Source organism: Astatotilapia calliptera, chromosome 4 (genome assembly GCF_964374335.1).
Source record: "Astatotilapia calliptera chromosome 4, fAstCal68.1, whole genome shotgun sequence".
Taxonomy (NCBI): Eukaryota; Metazoa; Chordata; class Actinopteri; order Cichliformes; family Cichlidae; genus Astatotilapia; species Astatotilapia calliptera.
Genome location: NC_137425.1, coordinates 9,898,764 through 9,920,339, shown reverse-complemented (window position 1 = coordinate 9,920,339; position 21,576 = coordinate 9,898,764). Strand labels below are relative to the sequence as shown.

Sequence of the window (21,576 nt, the reverse complement as noted above, 5' to 3'; positions counted from 1 at the left end):
ACCCAACCAAAAACAGTGTCAACAGGGCAGACGCAGAGGAGCAAATGACTGTAAACAGAATCATAAATGATCAATATAAGAGACAGACGATGACTGGTATCAGCATGGTTAGTCCTTTGCGTGTATTACACCCCTGTGGTGAGTACAGCCCAATACTGTCACTAATCTGAATTCTTAAGATCTCCTTCCTGAAACTAATATATCTCTTAAAAATTAAACCTTTGATCAGACCTTTAGAGTTAATTATAACTGAATGATAGCCACGGTAGGTACATTTTCCCAGTTAACAAAAGAATATAATCTTAAACCGCTGATCCAACTCCTAGCCAATAGGTGGCGGTATATTAGCTCTAAACAGAGTTATCTGCCGACTACTCGGACAAGAAGAAAAAGAAGAAGTAAACGACAAGCTACTTGGTAGCTTATCCCGAATGTGCCTCTGAATGTGCTAGAAGATGTGAGGTTTAACTGGATTTCGTACACACTCTGCTTAGAGTGTAATTGCCTGCATACCATGGCGGACTGTCTGCTCGTATCGGACCGTGGTGGCTGGGCCGGGAAGCACTGCCGCGGTTTCTGCTGCTCTTGTTGAACCGTTAGCTAATTCAGCTAACGCTGCTGTTTTTACTTCAGCACAGCCGCTGTCGCTTCGGTGCTGCAGGGCAGTAGATCGCAACAACACGGTAACTTTGAAGCAAGTTGCAGGCATAAACAGCTAACCTAAGCAATGTCAGTGCTGCATCTCTTCCGCCATTAGGTCATTTGTTTTGTTTTGTAGGCAGGATTGTTGTGGAGGATTAGCTAACGTTTTTTGACAACATAAAGACCGCTGCATGCTTTTGGAAGACACAACTTAGTGAACATGTTACCCGCTAACGCACCTAACACTCCCTGCAGCTCTAACGTTAACCACTGCTGCTGTCTACATATTTTGAGATGTAGCATCAGTTAGCCAGCAAGATGACTCGGACTCCGTGCAGCACATCTGAGTTTTCCGTCTGCATGTGAGCTGTCTGTGAGAGGGGAAATCATGTCTTGTAAAGCCGCAACCAAGGACAAGAAGTCCAGCTTCAGCAAGAAGCTGTTCAGGCGAGGCTCTGTGCGCTCTGTGGGCAGTTTTATGAGTAAACTCCTGAGGACACTCACAGCGCTGTCACACTTTGGATCCGAAGTGCAAACCGAGGATGACAAAGATGATGGAGGATTTTCCACGTTTAAATCTGGAAGTAAAGATGTACCCATGGAAGATGGGGACCTGGGGGGCTTCCTATCCAGGGAAAGGGTTCCTGGGGTGTCCGGTCTAAAAAACCACGGCAACACCTGCTTCATGAATGCAATTCTGCAGTGCCTCAGTAACACTGAACTCTTTGCCGAGTACCTCGTTTTGGAGCACTACAAAGGCGAGGAGGAGGACGAGGACCAACCAAAGACAAATGGTGTGCATTTGCAGAAGAAGGGTCTTCTGGCCAAAGGAGAGGTCACGGAGCAGCTGTCAGGACTTGTGCGGGCTTTATGGACGTTTGAGTATACCCCCCAGCATAGCAGGGACTTCAAGGTAAGAGTGACATCAATAAATCAAGGCGAGATAAATAGGGGACCTATTATGCTTTTTCATGTTTTCTGTCTTATATATACTCTTACAGTAGTGTATACAGTCATATTTAACATGACCAAAGTTTCAAAGAATGAGGGCAGTGCACTGTATAAACAAGGAATTCCTTTGGGCCAAACTTAAGCTTCTGTCTGCTTTAGATGCTTGGATAGAGATATATTTTTCTACTCTTGTCTCTGTATGATGTCAGTGATTGCAGTGGCTGCTTTTGTTTGTTGATGCAACCAACCACTTCTAATAAAATAGCTTAAAGGGAGGTTGAATGGGCTCGTTTTAGACCGTGGATGAGCAGGAGTGGTGATAAGGGATCTGAGATAAATAAAGATTATTTTGAACCGTTGCTGATGCAGAACTACTTGCATAGGATAAAAAAAAGTATTGAGTTGGACTTGAGCATAACAAGCCCTCTTTAAGTAAAGATGACCAGGATTATATTTTTATAACAGTGTATGGTAAAAACAATGCGTACCTACACCACACAAGTCTTATACCTGTTGTTAATAAAGCTTTACTCAATGATCTAGATATTCAGAGTGATTTCAGGATAAACGGTGGCAGGCATCGTAACTTTTGGACCATGCTGTTTCTTGCAGAATGTTGTGTCAAAAAATGCCACACAGTTTAAAGGAAACGCTCAGCATGATGCCCAAGAGTTTCTGCTGTGGCTGCTGGACAGAGTACATGAGGATCTCAACACCGTCAACCCCAACAGCAGGCCTGCTATTAAGGTGAATCCAGAAAATATTTGGTGTTCTAATGTACGTAACCCCCCCTAATCAAGCCACAATTGTGAATCATTAACTGGATATTTTCTCCTCATTGCAACTCATCAGTTTTCATTCCAAGGCTATTTTGTTTCAGTTTATATCTCATCAGTGTTCGGGGTGTTTTGGTCACTTGGTGCAGCTTCCAAATGAGCGGCATTCACAGTCTGGCTCATCTAGGCTTGCCAGGCTTTGTTTTCTCCTTTTTCCCCAGAGCTACTCACTAACAAGACTGTGTAGCTCCCACAGCAGCTTGTGAACCCTGATAGACCAGAATTTATTATGATGAAGTAATCAGACTAAACAAACCTGTTTGTTTTTGTTCAGCCACCTATTGAAGAAGACGATCAAAGCATAGAGGGACCATCTCCTCCCCTTTCTGCTGGGTCGTTTGTACAAGAACTGTTTCAGGCTCAGTACAGGTAAGCCATAGATGCAGAAGCTCTGTTGCTCTGACAATGTGACAGGGAAGTCTCTGCACCACATTAAGATTTTTAATGTTTTCCCAACAGGTCTTCTCTTACCTGCCCTCATTGCCAAAAGCAGAGCAATACCTTTGATCCCTTCCTCTGTATCTCATTACCAATCCCGCTGCCTCACACACGGTGAGTTTCTCCATCTGAGCTGTGCTATAGGTCAGGGAGTAATCAGTTAACAACACTTTGATGACATGTTCTTACATGTTTCTGATGTGTTTGTTGCTCTACCAGGTTGTTTGCATTTCTACACTTTAAGCAGGCATGTTTGTTTAAAGGTCTTTAGAGGAATGATACCTTTCACTGGATGTAAAACAGAATGTGTGTGAAAATATGCAGTATATGTGATTGCAAAAGTGGGCGTGTTAAATGTCCAGGAGTAGATTTGTTTGTTGTTGTTGTGTTGTAGAGCATAGATCTCATTTTATAAATTAAAAAAAAAATTGTTCTTCAGGCCATGATATTCACATTTTATTTCAATTAAAATAATAGATTTTTACATGAAGGTCTAAAGCCATGATTAAGTTTACATCAGTAGTGAAAGAATTTGATATGGCCCTCTTAACATGAATTCCATTAGCTAAAAAGTAATCTCTTCCCTAAAGAAAAGAGCTCACATGGCTCAGAGGTGACAGAGTTGGAATGTGTATCGAGGTTGTCTGACATTTTAAGGAATAAAGCCCTTTGGAGATGAGTTGGAAGGCCAAAAAGCACGACTCCTCCCACGAAGAAGAGAATTTGAGAGTATGTGACTAGAACCTTAAAGGATTCATAACAGAAAACAAACACTCTGTAAGCCTCAGAGACTGAAAGACCCAGAGTGAAATTTCAAAAGCATACAAAAGAAGCGCAGAGTTTTTGAACAAAGCTTTACTGTTTGGATAAAGTAAAGATGATTCCCTAGCTAAGTGAAAGAAAGAGGAAGATGTCACCAGGGAAGCTACAAATTGTATGGCGATGTCTAAAGGTCACTGACAAACAGAGTTCCACAAACTATGAAATATGAGGATTTTGGCGTGTCACCATCCTGTTACTTTTTAACCTCTGGAGCTTGGGCATCACCAGGGCTCTGCTATTAGAAGTCTCATAGACATTTCTGTTCTATGATATGATCCTATCCAAATATTTACTTTATTGTAATATCCATTATTATACTTTACACTGATTGTTCTGGACTCGCAAAGAACAAATATTGCCTAACTGTCCAAATGCTTTTAGGCTCAAAGTATTTGGATTACATATTAAAGTATTTTTATGGTTGCAGTACGATAAAGATAAAAAGTGGCTTTATAGCACTTGGACACAAAGACAGCGTCATGGACTAAACAAACCTGGCGTAATGTTATCTTAGCATGTACTTTCAGGTAGCATGCAGAATCAGAGGTGTGATGTGTTACACAACAGTGCCTGCGTCTAGTGTGGCACCTTTCCCGTCATATCAGTTCAGCTCCGGCTTACTTAAAGGCCAAGCTGCAACACCACACCCTCCCCATTTTGTCCAGTATTAAATAGGTGTGTGAATTTTTTGTGTGTGTGTTTTATTTGTGCTGCTCATTCCCGTTTCTTTTTGTTAGGCCCTTGTATGTGACGGTGGTGTACCAGGGGAAGTACTCTCACTGTATGAGGATTGGAGTTGCTGTTCCGCTCAACAGCACCGTGTATCGCCTCAGAGATGCTGTGTCACGCGAGACTAAGATCCCAATGGACCAGGTGCTATTCCTGTCACTTATCAGGGTCTGCCACAGTGAGACTATATTACGGGCACAGTGTCGGTACAGCCAGTTCTAAAACAGAAGCGAGTTTTGCTCCAAGCCCCTGGCTGTTATAGGTTATATTTGGGAGGTAGTACGCAATTCTAACATTTGTTCTTAGTACTACAGCAGCAAAAAAGGGCTTGAGAGCATATGTAAATTACAGCTAAAGCAGGATGCAGCTGCTAATAAGATTACTGAATTGCTGTAATACTGATATGGACTTGATACAGAATAATTGCTACAAGGTTTAAATGTGCTGTTTTTCTCTTGTAGTTTGTTTTGACTGAAATGTACTACGACGGCTTTCACCGTTCGTTTTGTGACGATGATGACGATCTTGACATCATACAAGAGAGCGATTCCATCTTTGCCTTTGAGACACCCGAGACCTTCAGGCTGGAAAACATCCGCACAAAAAGAGGTTACTCAGTAGTTTTACATTTTTATTTTATTTTATTTTTTTAAAAGGTGTGTTCTGCATTTTCCACGTTTAATCAAAAAGACTCGCGTGCCATTCTGTCTTTCGCAGGAAGCCTTCTGGCAAATCTGAATCATAACAACTTGAAGTATGGGACAGAAATCAGCAGGACTCCGTCTTTTATGCAGGGCGCTGTGACACCTGTAACTGCATCACCCAATAAAAACCTGGGACCAGAAAAAATGATCCTTTTGGTGTGTAACAGAGCGTGTACTGGTCACCAAGGAAAGAGGTACTGCATCTCAGAATGATTTTATGTTCTGCATTTCTTACTCATCCACTCTGCTTCTTCTGATTATGTAATACATGCCCTGTTCTTGTGGGTCTGTCAGTGATAAAGAAGGGTTATTGACATAACCCACAATTTGTCCCTGGCATTTACCTAATAACAGGCCTGATGGAGAAGCTGATAGCAGCTAATGGAACTTGTGCATTTTGTTTTTTTATTTTTAGGTTTGGCCTGCCTTTTGTACTGTACTTGGAGCGCACTGTGACCTGGGATGCTCTGCAAAAAGAGATCCTTGAGAAAATGCGCCATCTTTTGAGGCCTGGGGTCTACATTCAGGTAGGATGACAACCACTCACTGCCTTATACTCAGTTTATTTCCTTAAGTAGTCCTGCAGCCTTTATTTACCTGAACTGCTGAAGTCAAAGGTTTTATTTGGAGGTGGTTTATAGTGATCGTACCCTCTGTTTGATCACAAGTAAGTACAAACCTTCCTCCAGCATTCTCCTGTTTATACCGACTATACAAGCAGTGACTACCACTTGTGGGGAGATTATTAAGAAAGCTTTATTTTAAACAACAAGGTATCTAGACCCATCAGTCTAGATACCTCCTGCACTGATGGGTCACATCTTTGCTAGCTTAACATGAAAGTTCATAAAACAGAAACAAATGTCGAGTGACACTTTCTGACAGATGATGTACAGCTGGAAAGACAATAGTCTTAATTTATTTTTTAAGTGAAGTTGAAATTTTAATAGGTATCAAAACTATTTTTAAGACAAAAGAGTTTAAAGTAGTTGGATGACACTGGGGGGGTTTATATTTCATTTTCATTCTGTGTGCAGGTTGGACCTTTCAGTCTTCGAGTGGTTGGCGTTGTTGGCATCACCTACCTCCTGCCCCAAGATGAGCGACCACTGTGTCATCCAACTGTGGAAAGGTCCGTTCAGATAGCCATTGTTATATTTGATAACTTCTTGATTTCAGATGAGAAGTATGACCTAAAATTTAACTAAGTCGGGATATGTTTATTCAGAACGTTCTTTAGTAAATTTCAGCTTACTCACACTGTGACTTCTTGTTACAGCTCATAAAAGCAACTTATAAGGCTAATAACCCAGACTATAAAATGACTGTTTTTCTCTCTAAAGCCTGTTTACATTGCCATAATTATATTGGATCACTGAACTTAAAAAAATAAATAAAAATGCAACCTTGCCTTGCAAAACAAGTATAGCCGTTTGACATGTCGTAGTCATGTAATGTAGTAACAAACTCAGCAGTTTAAAAAAGGTGTATTACCGGTGCCAGGCTCTCCAAATGCCTTAATGTTTTGCAGCAGTCACAGCACGTCAGTGAAAGTGAGAAAATCTGAAATCCTAATAAATACTGGTGCATAAACATAAAGGTAAAGGCAGGCACGAGCTTGAGTAAATAGTTTGAAGTTGTAATTACATCAATTTTCAGCTTTAATCTCACCTCTCCACACTTGCCCCATCAGTTCTACTTCACTTATGACCTGAGCAGAGGACATGCCTTAACAGGATTTGAATGTTAAATTACCAGTTTGGCCTGTTTGACTTAGAAACTGAATGATTTCAGAATAACAAAACAAGTCACAACACTGCAGATGCACAAACCAAAGTGCAATTATATTTGATTTTATTATGATCATGATTAATCAGTGGCGATCATAACTAGCATTCTTTCTTTTGTTTATTGATTACAGTCCTGAAACATTTAATAAAGCTCTGTTCTCAGTATAAACTATTAACTCTCATACTGTATTCAAATGTCTGTCTGACATAAAGGTGTTTTTAAATTACATTTAAGTGAATGAAACTCTTGTCATACAGTGCTTGGAAGAGGGGAAAAAACCTTTTTCACTCATCTTACTTTGTTGCTAAATTATTTTTTCTCATTACAGAGCATACAAGTCCTGTGGACAAGGGGGACCACCACATGTGAAAATTGTGGTTGAATGGGACAAAGAGACCAAGGACTAGTAAGTGGAAAAAAATACGGATGTGTATGTGTCCAGTTTCACTTGTCTACAGCACAGTTGTTCTGCAAAGGATAAAAAGTTTGAATTGGAATTTGTGGGCCCTTTAACCAGAGCTAAACAAATATCATTGTTAAATTAAAAAAGTATAGTTTTTGTTAGCCATGACCTATCTACCCAAATATAAAAGCCAGCTTTGACAAATAGTAAGAAATGAGGTCTTTACTATAGGCAGACCAATTCTGCTTAAGACCCATTTTGAGATGGGGTTAGGGTTATGTATGTGTGTCTGTTACTTGTAGTTATTACTGCCTGTTACCTGTGGTAATGCAATTTATAATTTATATATTCTGTATTCAGTTATGAAGGCTCTAATTGTTGGTTGCGAGCTGCCGCTTAGATGCTTGTATCTGCCCGGGGCTGTTGATGGGTCTGTATGCAATGATGGGCGTAGCTGCGGGAAGTTTATTGTTTTTTTTTTTTGTTGATGAATGAGTATAGGGGTGGGATTTAATAAGTTTTCTTCGTCCCACTCCTTTTTCAGGCAAGTTTTGTTTTTTGTTTTGTGTATTTTATGTTCAATATAGGTATTTGTTGTGCCTGAAAATGAATAAATAAATGAATGAATGAATGAATGAATGGGAAATGCTGAAAACTGTTCTGAAAATTGGTAAAGCCACTGGTTATAACTGACTTTGTTGACATAACATTGACTCTGTAATTGATTATGATTGCTACAGACAGCCTCGTTTTGCTTCGTAAGCAGTTCCATTCAGACCACCATAGAAATGATGGAACATTACAGACAAATGCGGCTGAACTTCAAAGTGTTTTGATGTCTGCAGTTGCAGAATTTTGACCCGTTTCTGGTCCTGACTTAATGTAACTGCCTTTTGACTTTAAGGGCAAAATCTGTAGTGCCACAGACACAGAAAACCCCCCACCTTCCCCACTCCCATCTCTTCTATTGTAGCTGTCAGGGCTGTGGTTTGGCAGTTCAATGTGTCTCAGCATTTTCAGTAAAATTGATGGTGACAGTAATTGCTTTGCCGAGTGTTTCTGAAAAGACGTTCAAATTGAGCAACACCTCAAACTTAACTAAGGATGTTTCAGAGGACGTGGCCTTTTCTGTGCGTACCTCCTAACATATCGTTTGCTTGACAGGATTTCTTTTTTCAAGAACTAACTTATGTAAAATGTCAAAAAATTCACGCTGCATTTGAAGCAGTTCCTTCTTTCTCACTAAGCTGACTAATATGTCGAGCAGTTAACACAAACGCCCATGCTGGCCAAATCAAACTTTTTTTTCCCCCTTTTTGGTACTTGGATGTTGATGATGTTGATGATGTTGGCTTTGAACAAATCCTGTCGAGTTCATGTGTAATGCATGTCTGCACAAGTGCTGATTGTGAAGCCCTTTAAAGTCTTAAATCCTTTAGTTGCACTGCTGGGTGTGAACCGTTAATGTAAGGACAAACAGCATTCTTATGACATGGTAAACAATTACTTCATCTGTCTCAGTTACAATAAAATACTGGTCAGTTTATTTTTCTTTTATCAATCTCAGATCCTGTGATCCTCACCTGACTGCGCTGTTACACGAAGGGTGTGTTTCTTTTTCTGTTTCCCACAGTCTGTTTGGACACACCGAGGAAGAGTATATTCCGGATGCTGAGAGTGTCTATCTGCATAGAGAACAACATCACCAGCCGCAGGCCTGCACCCTTGCTCAGTGCTTTCAGCTGTACACTAAAGAAGAGCAGGTAGACACACGAGCATGTATGCATGCGTGCAAGACGGCACTGTTAGTAGTTTAAGTTGAATAAATAAATCGTAAACTGGCCTTGGCACATGCGCTCACAGTGGTTTTACTGTGTTTTGCTCTGGAGTAAAAGAGAGAAGTTGGAGGGAAATTCGGGGCCTCATCCTGTGTGAGGTCTATTATATAAGCTCTGTGGTTGGGGCTTTCTCTTCATAGCTACTCCTTGGGTCTTGTGTGTTTTAGCTGGCCCCAGACGACGCCTGGCGCTGTCCCCACTGCAAGCAGCTGCAGCAGGGCCGGATTAAGCTCAGCCTGTGGACGCTCCCGGATGTACTCATACTGCATCTCAAGAGGTTCAGACAGGTATTTTAGTTCATCTGGATATTTTCAGTAAGAATTTGTAAGTAAGTTTTTTGCTAAATCCTATATGTTGACCAGCAGATATTAAAAATTAACACTGTACATCTGCAGAACTTAAAGGTTAGAGTTTTAGTCTAGGTGGACAGCTGATGGTCAGATAACGAGACTCTGTTGCAACATGCTTCTATATTTTTGTTTCAGGAGGGGGACCGGAGGGTGAAGATGCAGAACATGGTGAGGTTCCCGTTGATGGGGATGGACATGGCTCCTCACGTGGTTAAGAGAAGCCAGAGTAGCTGGAGTTTACCTTCCCATTGGTCTCCGTGGAGACGGTCCTATGGACTGGGAAGGAATCCTGATGACTACCTGTATGACCTGTATGCTGTTTGCAACCATCACGGGAACATGCACGGAGGCCACTACACTGGTAATGCGAGCAGTTCTTTGCTTCAGACCTATTTTAAAATGGATCAGAAATGCAAATTAAACCTTTTTTTAATGCCTGTCCTTATTTTCTCTCATATGTGCAATGTTACTGTGTTTGAAAGTCAAATGAAATGTGGGCAAGCTGTCAAATAGTGATGTAAAAGTATATAAAAGTAATCCCTGTAAGCCAAAAGCTCAGAGTCAGCCTCCAGACTACTGGAATATAAGCTTCATGCCAAGCTAATGTCAGCGAAGCACATGATTTCCTTATATTTCCAAGTGTTATATCCCAGTAGAGTCAAACTACAAGCTGCTTGGTAACATTTTTGCTGAGCAGTATTTTGGGATTAGGAGAAAGTGGGCTTTCAGACAAGCGGGCATTTAAAGGGACAAAACCAAAAAATGGCTTGTTTCAGCCTGAGGTAAAACTGAGTGGGACATCAGGGGAAGGAGTAAAAAAGATCAAGTCAAACAATGAATCACTGATTTGCTTTTAACTGTGATAAGATGCAAATTAAACGTTGTATTGGAAATGAGCATATCAAGCAGCTGAATGTGTTTGCCATCCATGTTAACTCATTCTTTACTTTGTGCTCACAGCATACTGCAAAAACTCCATTGATGGTCAGTGGTACTGCTTTGATGACAGTGAAGTTACAGCAATAGCTGATGATGACGTGTGCCAGCAAACAGCCTATATACTGTTCTATCAGAGGAGAACAGTCATCCCCTCTTGGTCTGCCAATAGCTCTGTGGCTGGTCAGTATTTATTTATACACCATTTGTCCACCTAGCATATGTAATGTATACCGTACCATAAAGTGGCATAATAAGCTTTATGTGACATTTAAGGCTTAAAATGTATCCATGTTTGTGTTTTAATCAGGCTCTACTAGTTCATCCTTGTGTGATCACTGGATCAACAGGCTACCTGGCAGCAGGCCTGCTAGTTTGGCCTCTGGAGCCTCATCCAGACGCACTTCTCTGGCTTCACTGGCTGAGTCGGTTGAGTTTCCAGTCGAACGTAGTGAGGATGACGGTGAGAAAATGCTGAACTTTCATTTATTTATTTATTTTTATTTAAAGGTTCCTGATTGTTCATTTTCATTGATTTTCATCATACACACATCTACTGCCTCCTGAGCAGGTCATAGTTTCAGAAATGCACAAAGTTCAGAGTTTGGTTTCAAGGTTTTTAAGTCCATCGCATTTATAGGGATACTTTAAAGCTTCCTCTAAAGACAATATCTAAACATTACAGTCAAGAATTACAAACTCAGACCTTAAATTTACCAATCCCAACTCTAATAATTAAAGTCACAAGGCAAATATGGCATTGGAGTGAAATGAACAAGTCCCCACAGATCTCTGAGGTGTGGGAAACCTTCACTAGCCAGTCTGCAAGATATGGCTTGCATGTTGTAAAATTTCAGAAAACTATGCATGACTTGTCTTGGATGCTCCCTTTTTATTAACTTATAATTTAACATGGTTTTTACTAGTCATCGTGTAGGCCTTGGTCTTGTACTAAGCGAGAATAACATTACAGGCACTGTAAATGTGATAAAGTCCTTTATTATATAGCATAGCTTTGTAGCAATGTAGAAATATGGCCTGAGTGATGTTTAAGGTCCAGTGGGTTATAGCTGTTTGCAATTTTATTGATATTGGCTTTGATAATGGCTAATAAATGAAAATTTAAAAACTAGAGAGTATTACATAGTTTGTCCATCAGATGGCACTCTGCAAGTTCCCTGTTGGTAACATGTGTTTATAATGCTGCAAAACAACCAGCTGATCACAGTAGAGTCAGTGTTAATGAGCAATAGATGATCTGTTGTGGTAATAAAACAAGATTATTTTTTTTAAACAACACGGCCACATCATCTAATAAGGACTCAAAAAAAGAAAACCAGCCAAAATGTCTATTTTTTAAATAATCAAATATCAGTGTCAGTATTGTTATTGATGTAGATACACTGATGGATTTACCCCCCCAAAAGTGTGAAACAGTACAACTATTTCATTTGATTCTTAATATAAAAATAATAATGCTTGTTCATTATTGTGTAGATGTTGGTGTGTTTTAAACTAAATAATTCCCTGTTTTTTAGGAGGATTCTCTGTCCGCCCCTTTGTGAGGAGTATTCAGCGACAGAGTTTGTCCTCCAGGTCATCCATTGCCAGTCCTTTAGCTTTCAGTGACAGTGGGATAAAACCTTCCTGGTCTCTCTCTGCCAAGCTGCACATGAGATCTAACTCGCCCTCACGATTCTCCCTTGACTCTCGGTGTTCCCCTCCTTTAGAGAGGATAGGAGAGGCATGTGACGACAAGGTTTCCACATCGTGTTTTGGCAGCTACAGTAAACACGAACGATACTTTGGCAACAGGACTCCGTTGTCTATGATGGAGAGCAGTTTCCCCGACCAGGACAACAATAAAAGGTTCTTAGACATGTACTGTCGGGCTTCCACTCCAGTGGAAAAGAAGATCACCAAAAATGAGCCAACTGAAAACAACAACCAGATCACAGCTATAGACCAAAACATATTACCCACTCAAGCTACTCCCTCCAAAGAACAGAAACGTAAGAATAGTATCGGAGGATTTGGCTTAAAGGCTGAAAGCACAGGATCCACAAAGAGTGTCAGCAAAGTGGAGCAAGATAAAAGCTCCAAAAAACGATTGTGCTCGACCCACAAGACCTCTGCACCTGAGACGTCTTCCAGTACACCAGTGAAAGGTAAAAAGCTGAGCAATACTAAAGAGAAGAGTGCAAATGCTAAGAAAAGCACCTCGACACCTAGCGGGACTCCCTCCAAAACGAAAGAGTCAAATCAGCCTCCAGAGGCTACGCCACAACATAAGCCATGCGTCCGTTCCACGCCTCAGTCCTCAGCTTCTCCTTCACCAACCTCAAAGAAGAATTCCACTGTCACTGAGAAGAGCTCAACAAACAGCAGGAAGCGGCTTATAGAAAGGAGCTACAGTAGAGATTCTATGCACACTAGCCCTCTGGCTGACAACCTCAGATGCGGCTCGGTAGCACGCTGCTCACTTTCAAAGAGCGGCGAAAGCAACCGTCCTGAGAGGAGATTTGTGCGGAGTTCCAGCAGCAGTTCTTCTGTCACTAGCCTGCGTTCACCCAGCGTTTCCACCAGAGATCTGCAGCGCAGCAGCAAATCTGAGGAGAAAGGGTTGTCTTTCTTCAAGAGTGCCCTCCGACAAAGGGAAAGCCGCCGGTCGGCTGATTTAGGAAAAAGTACCATGCTCACCAAAAAAGCCTCGGAGAGGACATGCAAGCAGAATGGACAAGCCAAGGAGATCGGTGGCAATGGTGGAAAGCCAGGAGACGCGGCGTCTTCTCCGAAATCTGCAGAGACTCCTGGAGGTGAGACAAAATCAGAGACAAAGGAGTCTTCCAAGCCCCCCAGCTCTCTGAGTCGCTCTCTTTTAAATGTAGGCAAGTCCAAGTCTTCCACTTCTGAAGTAAGTTCCAAATCTCCTAATGGGAAGAAACCCCTTGAAAGAATGACATCTTCCCGAAAACTGTCATCGAGCATGCAATCTCCTGCACGAACAACACAGAGGCCTCAATGATACATCTATAGTCGGTATATTGAACAAGCATAATGCAGCTAATCTTTGTGCCTAAGTTTCAGCGAGCTCCAGATGTATTTAAGACACATTTTTGATGTTATGGTTTTGTACTCTTGGCACATGTTGGGTTTGCAATTTTAGTATTGGCAGCCAGCTTTGAGTGTTTAAAGATATTTAAAAGTACTGTATCATCATCCGCCTACCTGAGTGCCAAGCACTTGTGTAGTATGCTGCCAATTTAGCTTCTTCCAGTAGTAAATATTGATACCTTTTCCACCTTTGGTGGTGCAGCAGCATATTTGATTTTGTGCACGGAAGACCTGTACGACACGAGCGTGAAACAAAACTTGATTTAAAATGCAGCAGCTTATCCATTTGAACTTGAGTCTCTACGAAATACTTATCAATGTCTTGTGCACCAGTAACTTGTAATTCAGATATTGTAGTAGTTTTGTTGTAGTTTTCTGTTACACAGGTTCCAAGTCTTCTAGTTATTCTAGAATTGATTAGCTGGCTGCTGATGCTTGAATTCTGCTGCTGTTCTGTAAGCATTTCAAATCATTGTCAAAGGGTACAAAACTTTAACATCAAAAATAGCCTCTGACAAATACTGAAACAAAATTATTCAGACATGCACACAAATACAAAAGAGTTTCATTCCGAAATAGAGTTGGCTAATAGTACATTTCATTGATTGTTTTTACCACTGATGGGTTAAATCTCTGTTCTTCAAGCAAGTTTCTCCATGCACCTACTGCTTTAGTCTATAAAGGTCTTACAAATATTATTCTTACTCCATTTTTCCATTAAGAAAAAATAAGTAATCTCATAATGTGGCTCTACTTGATAGTTCCTAGCATTGATACAGAGCAGCAGGAAGAACAAAACCAGAACTAATGTTGGCAAGAAATTAGAATTGGTTTACAATTTGTCCAATAATTCAAAACGTTATTATTTTTTTTACGAGTACCTTTTTAAATATAAATCTATTTTTCAAAATTTTATTGAAGTACTTTTGCATTAAATTGATAGTGTGTTTTGGAATGAAACCCTTTACAGTCACGGTATATAAATATATGTATATGTGTCTGTACATATATTGACAGAAAGTATATGGTATGTAACTCATTTTTTATTTTCTCCTTCCATGAGCAAGATGAAAATAATCTTAAGCGCCTTTCAATGCTGTACATGTAAACAAATAATTGCCTTTGGCAACATAGTAGTCTTCTACTGTATGCATCACTGAGTAGGAATGTTTTGTTCGCACTTTGTAAACACGAAGCAGTGTCGTAATTATTAATTTAGTAGTTTCGAGACATATCAGACAGTAGATTCAACAGGCCTTAGACTTGAAATGATAAAAGTGTACATTCATCTCGATGTTTCAGGGGCCATTTTTTTTAAGAAATCACCCCTTTATTTCACCTGGTGCTCTAAAATGCCACTGCTCCACTAGCTCTTGTTTCTTAAATGAGCATTCTTTCAAATGATGACGTTCAGAACTGTGACCACAAACTTCAGAAAAGGTATTGTTTATCATAACCCGCGGTACCTCACTGGAGAATATTTTCCATTTTGTTATTCATCAGCTTGAATCAGAATATTGATAATGAGCCATTTGGTTGATTATAGATCTACACATACATTGTCATGGAGTGGTTGTTGTCCAAATATGGACATGTATGCGAAAATAACAGATGCATTGTGGAGTAAAGTTCAAAGCAGTGGCAGAATATTATCAGTGCTGCCGTCATGATGCTTGCTGGCCTTTTTGTGAACAATCAGCTTTAGTTCACTATAGAAATGCCCCATTTATAAGGCAATACTCATACATTAGGCACCACTGTAGTGTATGTTTCAAAAGATTCAAAGTTATTTTATTATAAACCACAACTAAGTGATTTTACTTCTAGCATAAAACATTTTGAGTTTGGTATTTTGCAGTATCTTTCTCACTATTTCTCTGTAGCATATATGAGGTTTCAGGTTTACATTGGGTTCTCAGATGGTTTTGGATGCCACTCATTTTTAAACAGTTCGGTGTATTATTTCAATGGTCTGTACAGGTTGTTAAAATTGAAATTATACCCAGAAACGTTTAATCTACCTGGTTTGCTTGATGAATTGTCACGTTTAGACAACACGATGTGCTCGAGCAACACTAGATGACGTTTCATGTCTTTATTGAAGCCACCTGTTAAACCTTTCCTTGCATTTAATAACTGGTCGAACATCCTGTTAACCTTCCAGTAATAATTAATTTGTTTATAACTGGGACACTTATTAAAGTAGCCTCAAACCTGACATTTAAGGGAAGCTTTTGAAGGTCTCAGTCAGTGATGAACATCCTATTTATCCTCAGGACGTTTTTATCGCTACTTCTGCGATTTAACATGGCGTGCTAATCTTTAGTGTTAGTGTGAGGTTGCATAAAAAGGTGTCTGCTGCAGACCTGGGACTTTTCTCCGTACGTGGACTGACTATGGCATTCAAGCTGCAACAGACCACAGAGATTACATAGAGCTGTTTAAATATGGTGGTGTTCTTGTAGCTGCTCTTTTCTACTTAACATGTGTAATCTATCAGGAAGCTGACAATGGCACTTTGGATCAAAGCAGGATCATTTTAAGTACATTTAGCTTTCCCTTTCTTGTTTGCCTGTTTAGAAGTCTGTAATTGAAATGTAGTGGTTAGTGTGTATTTTAGAGAGCTGGGCCTTGGCATTAAGCTTTTTTGTTTTTTGCCCATAAATTTTCTTGCTACATAAACAATTTATTAGAACATCTCACGAAGCAGTAGACAATCTCATAATGTAATAAAGTCAAAATGTATAGTGTTTATAACACACTGTGTAAATACGGTTTGTGGTTTGAGGTGCGGATGTCGCCAAACCTTTTATTTGGCTTTTTTCCTGTATATGTTGGACACTAAAAACTGCAGGATGTTTTCACTCATTTTTATAGATTGGCTTTGTTTTGATAACGTAGGGTTAGATGAGAGCTGTTGATTTAGCAGTTGCAGTTAAAGGTCCTAATGGCAAGCAGTTTGTTGAGCTTAAAATTGGCGGTGTGCAGTCTAAACTCTTGAAAGAAAGCTGGAAGCATATTGCGCACCTGTTACAGCCCTGCTGCCAAACATGAACCATAAAAACACTACGATTGCAAAAATCTAAAAAAAAAAAGAAATCATAACAATGTCTTTGTTGTTTGGTGTTCATCAGATGGATTCAGTTTGATTTACAAAAACGTGTCAAACTGCCGCATTTGAGGGCCACTGAATTTATTAACGGTTGAAGGACAAAATATAAGATTCCTAGTTATCAATTCCAGGATCGGTCATCTCGTAGCTTTATCTCCACGCCAGTTATGTGTCTGCATTTTTCATTTTTGTTTGTAAATTTGTTGTCAGTGTACAAAATCGAGAATGATTAAGGAATGCAGTATTGCATGAAAACGCTAATGCATGTATTTATTAACTATGCAAAATTCTGCAGCTGTGTAAAGTAGAAAGCAAAGCATGGCTGGTATATTCATCGCTTAATTTGCACGTCATTTAGAAACTGTAAAATCTAGCATACTTCATCATTGCTTTAAAGGATTAAACTTAATGTTGCCTATATGAAAGAAAATCTAATTAATTCCCTAACTGCATATAGCATTATATCAATTAGTGTTTTGTTTTTTTCTCACTTTGTTATTTAATTCTGCTTATCTGTGCTCTCTGGGTGCTCCTACCACAGTGGTTGTTTATTGTGTGTCTTCTTTAATATTTACTGTTGTACACCAGCAGAGACAACACTATGGAATCGATTATCTCTCTTTGATCACTATATAGACTCATTATGTACGCGTATATCGTAAGAATTCCAACTTTGGTTCACCTCAGTGAATGGTTTGTGAACCCCTGTTTCCATGTTCTCAGCTGCATTGAAGATGTGGTCTGTCTGTCATATAAAATAGATACATGTAGCTCAATGCAATAAACAAAGATAGTAAATTTATAGTTTTATAACACAGTACATGATCAGTGACATTATAATATTAATATCTTAATACTTTTGAGGGTTTTTTTATTTTATTTTTCTTATTGTAAACTGTTTATCAACAAACGGTAACTTCCAATGTTTTAAAACGGTGCCATTTATTCTCTTTTTTCTTTCTAATGACTGGTGAAGTGGGTATTAAACGTTAATCACTTTAGTTGTAAAATGCATTCAGGCTTCCCTGCAGAACTTAATTAGGATTAGAGAATCCTGCTTAGAGTTGTTGTTGCGACATAGACGTTTTGTTTTGCTGTTAAATTCATGATGTTCAATTCAAAGTTGCCGTAGCAAAACTACCATAATCCTACATTTGAGGTACAGACTTAAGGTTCTGCAGATGGCGAGGTACTGCAAATACACACCTGGATGAGCTGAAATAGCCGGTTAGGATTTGAGAAGCTTTTGAGAGCATTTTCAAACGGAAACACTACAAAAAAAGGATGCTGAAACTTTTCAGAAGCCTTAAGCAAAGAAAATTGTAATGGACAGTTTCTATCTTTGGATCAGAGAATCTAAGGAGAGGTTTGATGAATGAATGTCACAAGTCTCATTTTCTTTTAAACTATTTTAACACTACAGTGCTTAATGAAAGCATGCCTCTTCTTTTACTTTCTGTATAAATTGTAATGCGTTTGTACACTGCATTCATGGAGATTTGTTTTCATTCTAAAGTCTTTTACTCTACTCCCTGCTGAACTATGTGGTTATTATATTGACATCTGCAGTGTCTGAATAGACCAATTTTTCTTTCTTTTTTTTTTTAATTTTAGTTTACATTAGAATATTTGTTCCAGCATATGCCTGCTATTTCACTTTTTTTTTTAATATATATTTTTACAATTGAAACAACCAGTTTCAAGTTCATTAGACTGTGTCCAAGCATTCTGTTAATTTATTTGTATTTGTCGTTTTTTTAAAAGTCATATATGCACTTTTTTTCCCTCCAAAAGAATGAATGTGTATATACTTTGTTGGTTAATCCATGCAAGTATAAATTGAAAAAGATTAAAAATATTGAAACTGTCTTGGTTGTTGTGCTTTTACTTTGTGTAATGTTGAGGTATAGCTATTCCTACACTAGGGGGAGTGTTTCTCTAACAAATCTGTCCACAGCATGACTCCGAATGCATCTCATGTGTTTTCTTGGTTTATGCATCATTAAAAAAATGAGGTTTTGAAATACATAAGAGGCTCTAAATTTCTGGACAGGGTTATTATTTCAAGCTTTCACTGGTTCCAGAATATCGAGGTCCGGGGGTGGGAAGTGCAGATGGGAGCAAGTCTGAGCTTAGCTTTTACTCAAAGACGTAATCACTTGTCAGATTTTTGTTTTTTTCCATCCACCTTTTGGCTTCTGTGTCAGTGAAAAGGGATTTAAAAAAACAAACAAAAAACTTGCATAGCAGAATAGCAGAGCATGTTCCCAAGACAAGTTAAAAGAAGATCATTTTCTGCCAATACTTTGCAACAAATTAGATAAAACATATCTTTTTCAGGCAGGAGGTAAAATATGAGGTATTCCCAGTAATACTTCAAACTTCCAGCTCTGAGACACTGCAAATTTACAATTATGTTTTAAATAAACTGATTATTTTTTTTAAAAGAACCCTTAAAAAAACATGAATTTATTATTAGTTTAGCATAGTTTCTATTCTCCTATAAAATATTTCATAGTGGTCGTATTAATACTTTGTGTAAAGATCTTTGATAAATGTTCTTTTTTTTTTTTAAATCAGATTCTTCATTTCGTTACCAGATAAGAACAATCAGCATTTAGGTGCCACATGTAGAGGCCTCGTTACTGGCTCTCTGTCATGGGTCATTGTAAAGCAGCCGTTAAGCCATAGTGGTGTTTGCCTAAATTTTGAGGCATCTGAATATCTCTTACTGTCTGTCTGACTGTTATCAACTTGTCAGCTTACACTATCAAACAGGACAGCCAGTCAGCTGCTGGCTGACATCCACTTCATGCATCATTTGAAATTTCCTGGTAAACGAAGGATGCCATTTACTCTTATTCTCCAGTGCTTTTAAATGGAGTCAGAGCAGCATCTGAGTCTCCTCTCACGATAATACCAGTCCCCTGTGGTACAGTGAAGTTACTTTGGCAATTCGCCTGTGGTTTTATCTTCTTTGTCCCCTCTTTTGACTCCACCCCAGAGAGTGCAGCAAAATCAATAATAATTGATTTTAGAAAGCAGGAAAAGGAGGTTAGAATTCAAGGGAAGGACCAGAGGAAGACAGAGACAGAGAGGTACGAGCAAAGAGGTGCAAGACCCTAAGCATAGCATAATATGCATGTGCTGGCACAGATAAAGGTCACCAACATGAACCTGTCTGTAACAACAGATTATAAAGTGTCTAGCCTCGCAGTTACTGAGGTCTTGCGTATAAAAGAAGAATAGTGGCAGCTGCAAACAGTTACAGTGACAGTAAGTCATTTTATTCAATAAAAAGGTAGGTGTGTTGAGTTCAGTAAAAGTCAATTTTAGAGATTTTTAAAAGAGAAGACATTTTTTGGCAGTTGTGCTTATAAACGCTGTAAGATTTTGACATTTTCTGTTCATTTTAAAAAAAATGCATTAAATCGGATATAAAACCTGCTGCCCTTGTATAAGCATTCATGGTGATGTTTCTCCTTGTAGCAGCCAATTAGTTGCTTATTTTCCTGTTTCCTGTTGTCGCTTTTAAGGTTGAGTTTTTATCAGTCCTCTATTTCCAAGACCACTCAATCAGGGTAATGTTCAAAGCAGGACAAAACAGCAACAGACTTTCAGTACAGAGAAAAAAGGCTGTTTGATTTCTATTGCAGGATTTGTCTGGGGTCTGATGGGTCAGCATGGCTGACAGCTTGGAGATTGATAGTTGAGATCTTTCCCAGGCGGAACAGTGTTGGACAACATGAGCAGTGATCCAAGGCACCAGCAGAGCAGAGTGGAGGTGGGGCAAAAACTGCAGATGTGGTGAAGAGTGTATATGCGAGCGGGCCTGTGTGTGGTCTTTTGGCTGAAGGCCATATCCCTCCTGTCATCAGGACTGCTGAATGGTACTCAGTACCTGCAGACTCAGATCTAAGCACCTGGGGATCCACCAGTGCTTCGGGATGAGTAAAATTTCAAAGAAAATGGAATCTTTTATTTTTTTTTCTCCTTTTTTGTTCTTTGTCCTCTTATTGAATTTTTTTTTTATTATTCTCTGCTGTCATTTCCTTTCCTTTCTTATCTAGTGTTCTCAGACAAAGCAAATACCCCAAGATTAGCACTGAGAGAAATCGTCACTCTTCCTGATGTTGATCAGAGCCATCCGAACGGTGAGTTGATTTTAATATAGATACATACACACATGCACATCCAATCGCAGTGCAGCTGCAGTGTTCCACTGATTTTTCCTCTCTTATGAAAACAACATGCTTATAAAAGTGATTTTAAAAGTTGATATCGCTGGGTTCTCCACTTCAGGGTATGCATTGTGGAAAGGTGGATGACCTTTCACATAATATTGTGTGCGTCTCATAGAGGAAACATTTTCTGACACAAGATTTTGACTTCAGCCGGCAGCTTGTTATTGTGACGATATATGGAAGTATTCATCAGTATATGGCAGCATAAAGTATAACTGAATAAACAATTACTATACAGCGACCATGTATCGGCAGGACTAGGAATCTTCAAAGTTTGCAGCATAGCTTGCAGTATGTATTAAAAATCCCTTCTTATGTTGGTTGCATGACCAGAATCAGACAGGTGCAATAACCTTTTGTACAGCTCAGCAGATTTATAGTGAGAGCCTTTTCACTATGACTTTGATGGCCAGTTTCTATTTTGGCTGTATTACTTTCAGTGTGGGATAAAACATAAAGAACTCAAACCTGGCACTGAGCAGGTGACAGGTACTTGAATATTGCCTTTGCATAGATGTATTTGCATACATTTCTGGAATAATGATGTAAAATGAACATTAATGTTGTAAGCATTTTCTTGAAAATGAGTACTTATTCAGTTAGTGTAGCTAATGCAATTGCTGCCCTACCGTTTCACTAAGAGGACAAAATAATTCTCAACGCTTT

The 21,576-nt window shown here is 39.2% G+C and overlaps 1 protein-coding gene across 1 annotated transcript in view; it reads left to right on the top strand.

Moving 5' to 3' along the window:
• Positions 1 to 366: 366 nt before the first annotated feature.
• Positions 367 to 21,576, top strand: part of usp31 (ubiquitin specific peptidase 31) — a 35,077-nt gene continuing 13,867 nt past the window's right edge. Inside the window, exons 1-17 of the mRNA XM_026164499.2 lie at positions 367 to 1,555; positions 2,206 to 2,340; positions 2,704 to 2,798; positions 2,889 to 2,981; positions 4,427 to 4,562; positions 4,880 to 5,027; positions 5,136 to 5,316; positions 5,538 to 5,649; positions 6,160 to 6,254; positions 7,242 to 7,319; positions 8,950 to 9,079; positions 9,322 to 9,441; positions 9,640 to 9,865; positions 10,465 to 10,623; positions 10,751 to 10,903; positions 11,979 to 20,450; positions 20,737 to 20,820. Coding sequence (XP_026020284.1) covers positions 1,031 to 1,555; positions 2,206 to 2,340; positions 2,704 to 2,798; positions 2,889 to 2,981; positions 4,427 to 4,562; positions 4,880 to 5,027; positions 5,136 to 5,316; positions 5,538 to 5,649; positions 6,160 to 6,254; positions 7,242 to 7,319; positions 8,950 to 9,079; positions 9,322 to 9,441; positions 9,640 to 9,865; positions 10,465 to 10,623; positions 10,751 to 10,903; positions 11,979 to 13,465 — 3,873 coding nt within the window. The 5' untranslated portion in view covers positions 367 to 1,030 and the 3' untranslated portion in view covers positions 13,466 to 20,450; positions 20,737 to 20,820. The remainder of the gene's footprint in view (positions 1,556 to 2,205; positions 2,341 to 2,703; positions 2,799 to 2,888; positions 2,982 to 4,426; positions 4,563 to 4,879; positions 5,028 to 5,135; positions 5,317 to 5,537; positions 5,650 to 6,159; positions 6,255 to 7,241; positions 7,320 to 8,949; positions 9,080 to 9,321; positions 9,442 to 9,639; positions 9,866 to 10,464; positions 10,624 to 10,750; positions 10,904 to 11,978; positions 20,451 to 20,736; positions 20,821 to 21,576) is intronic.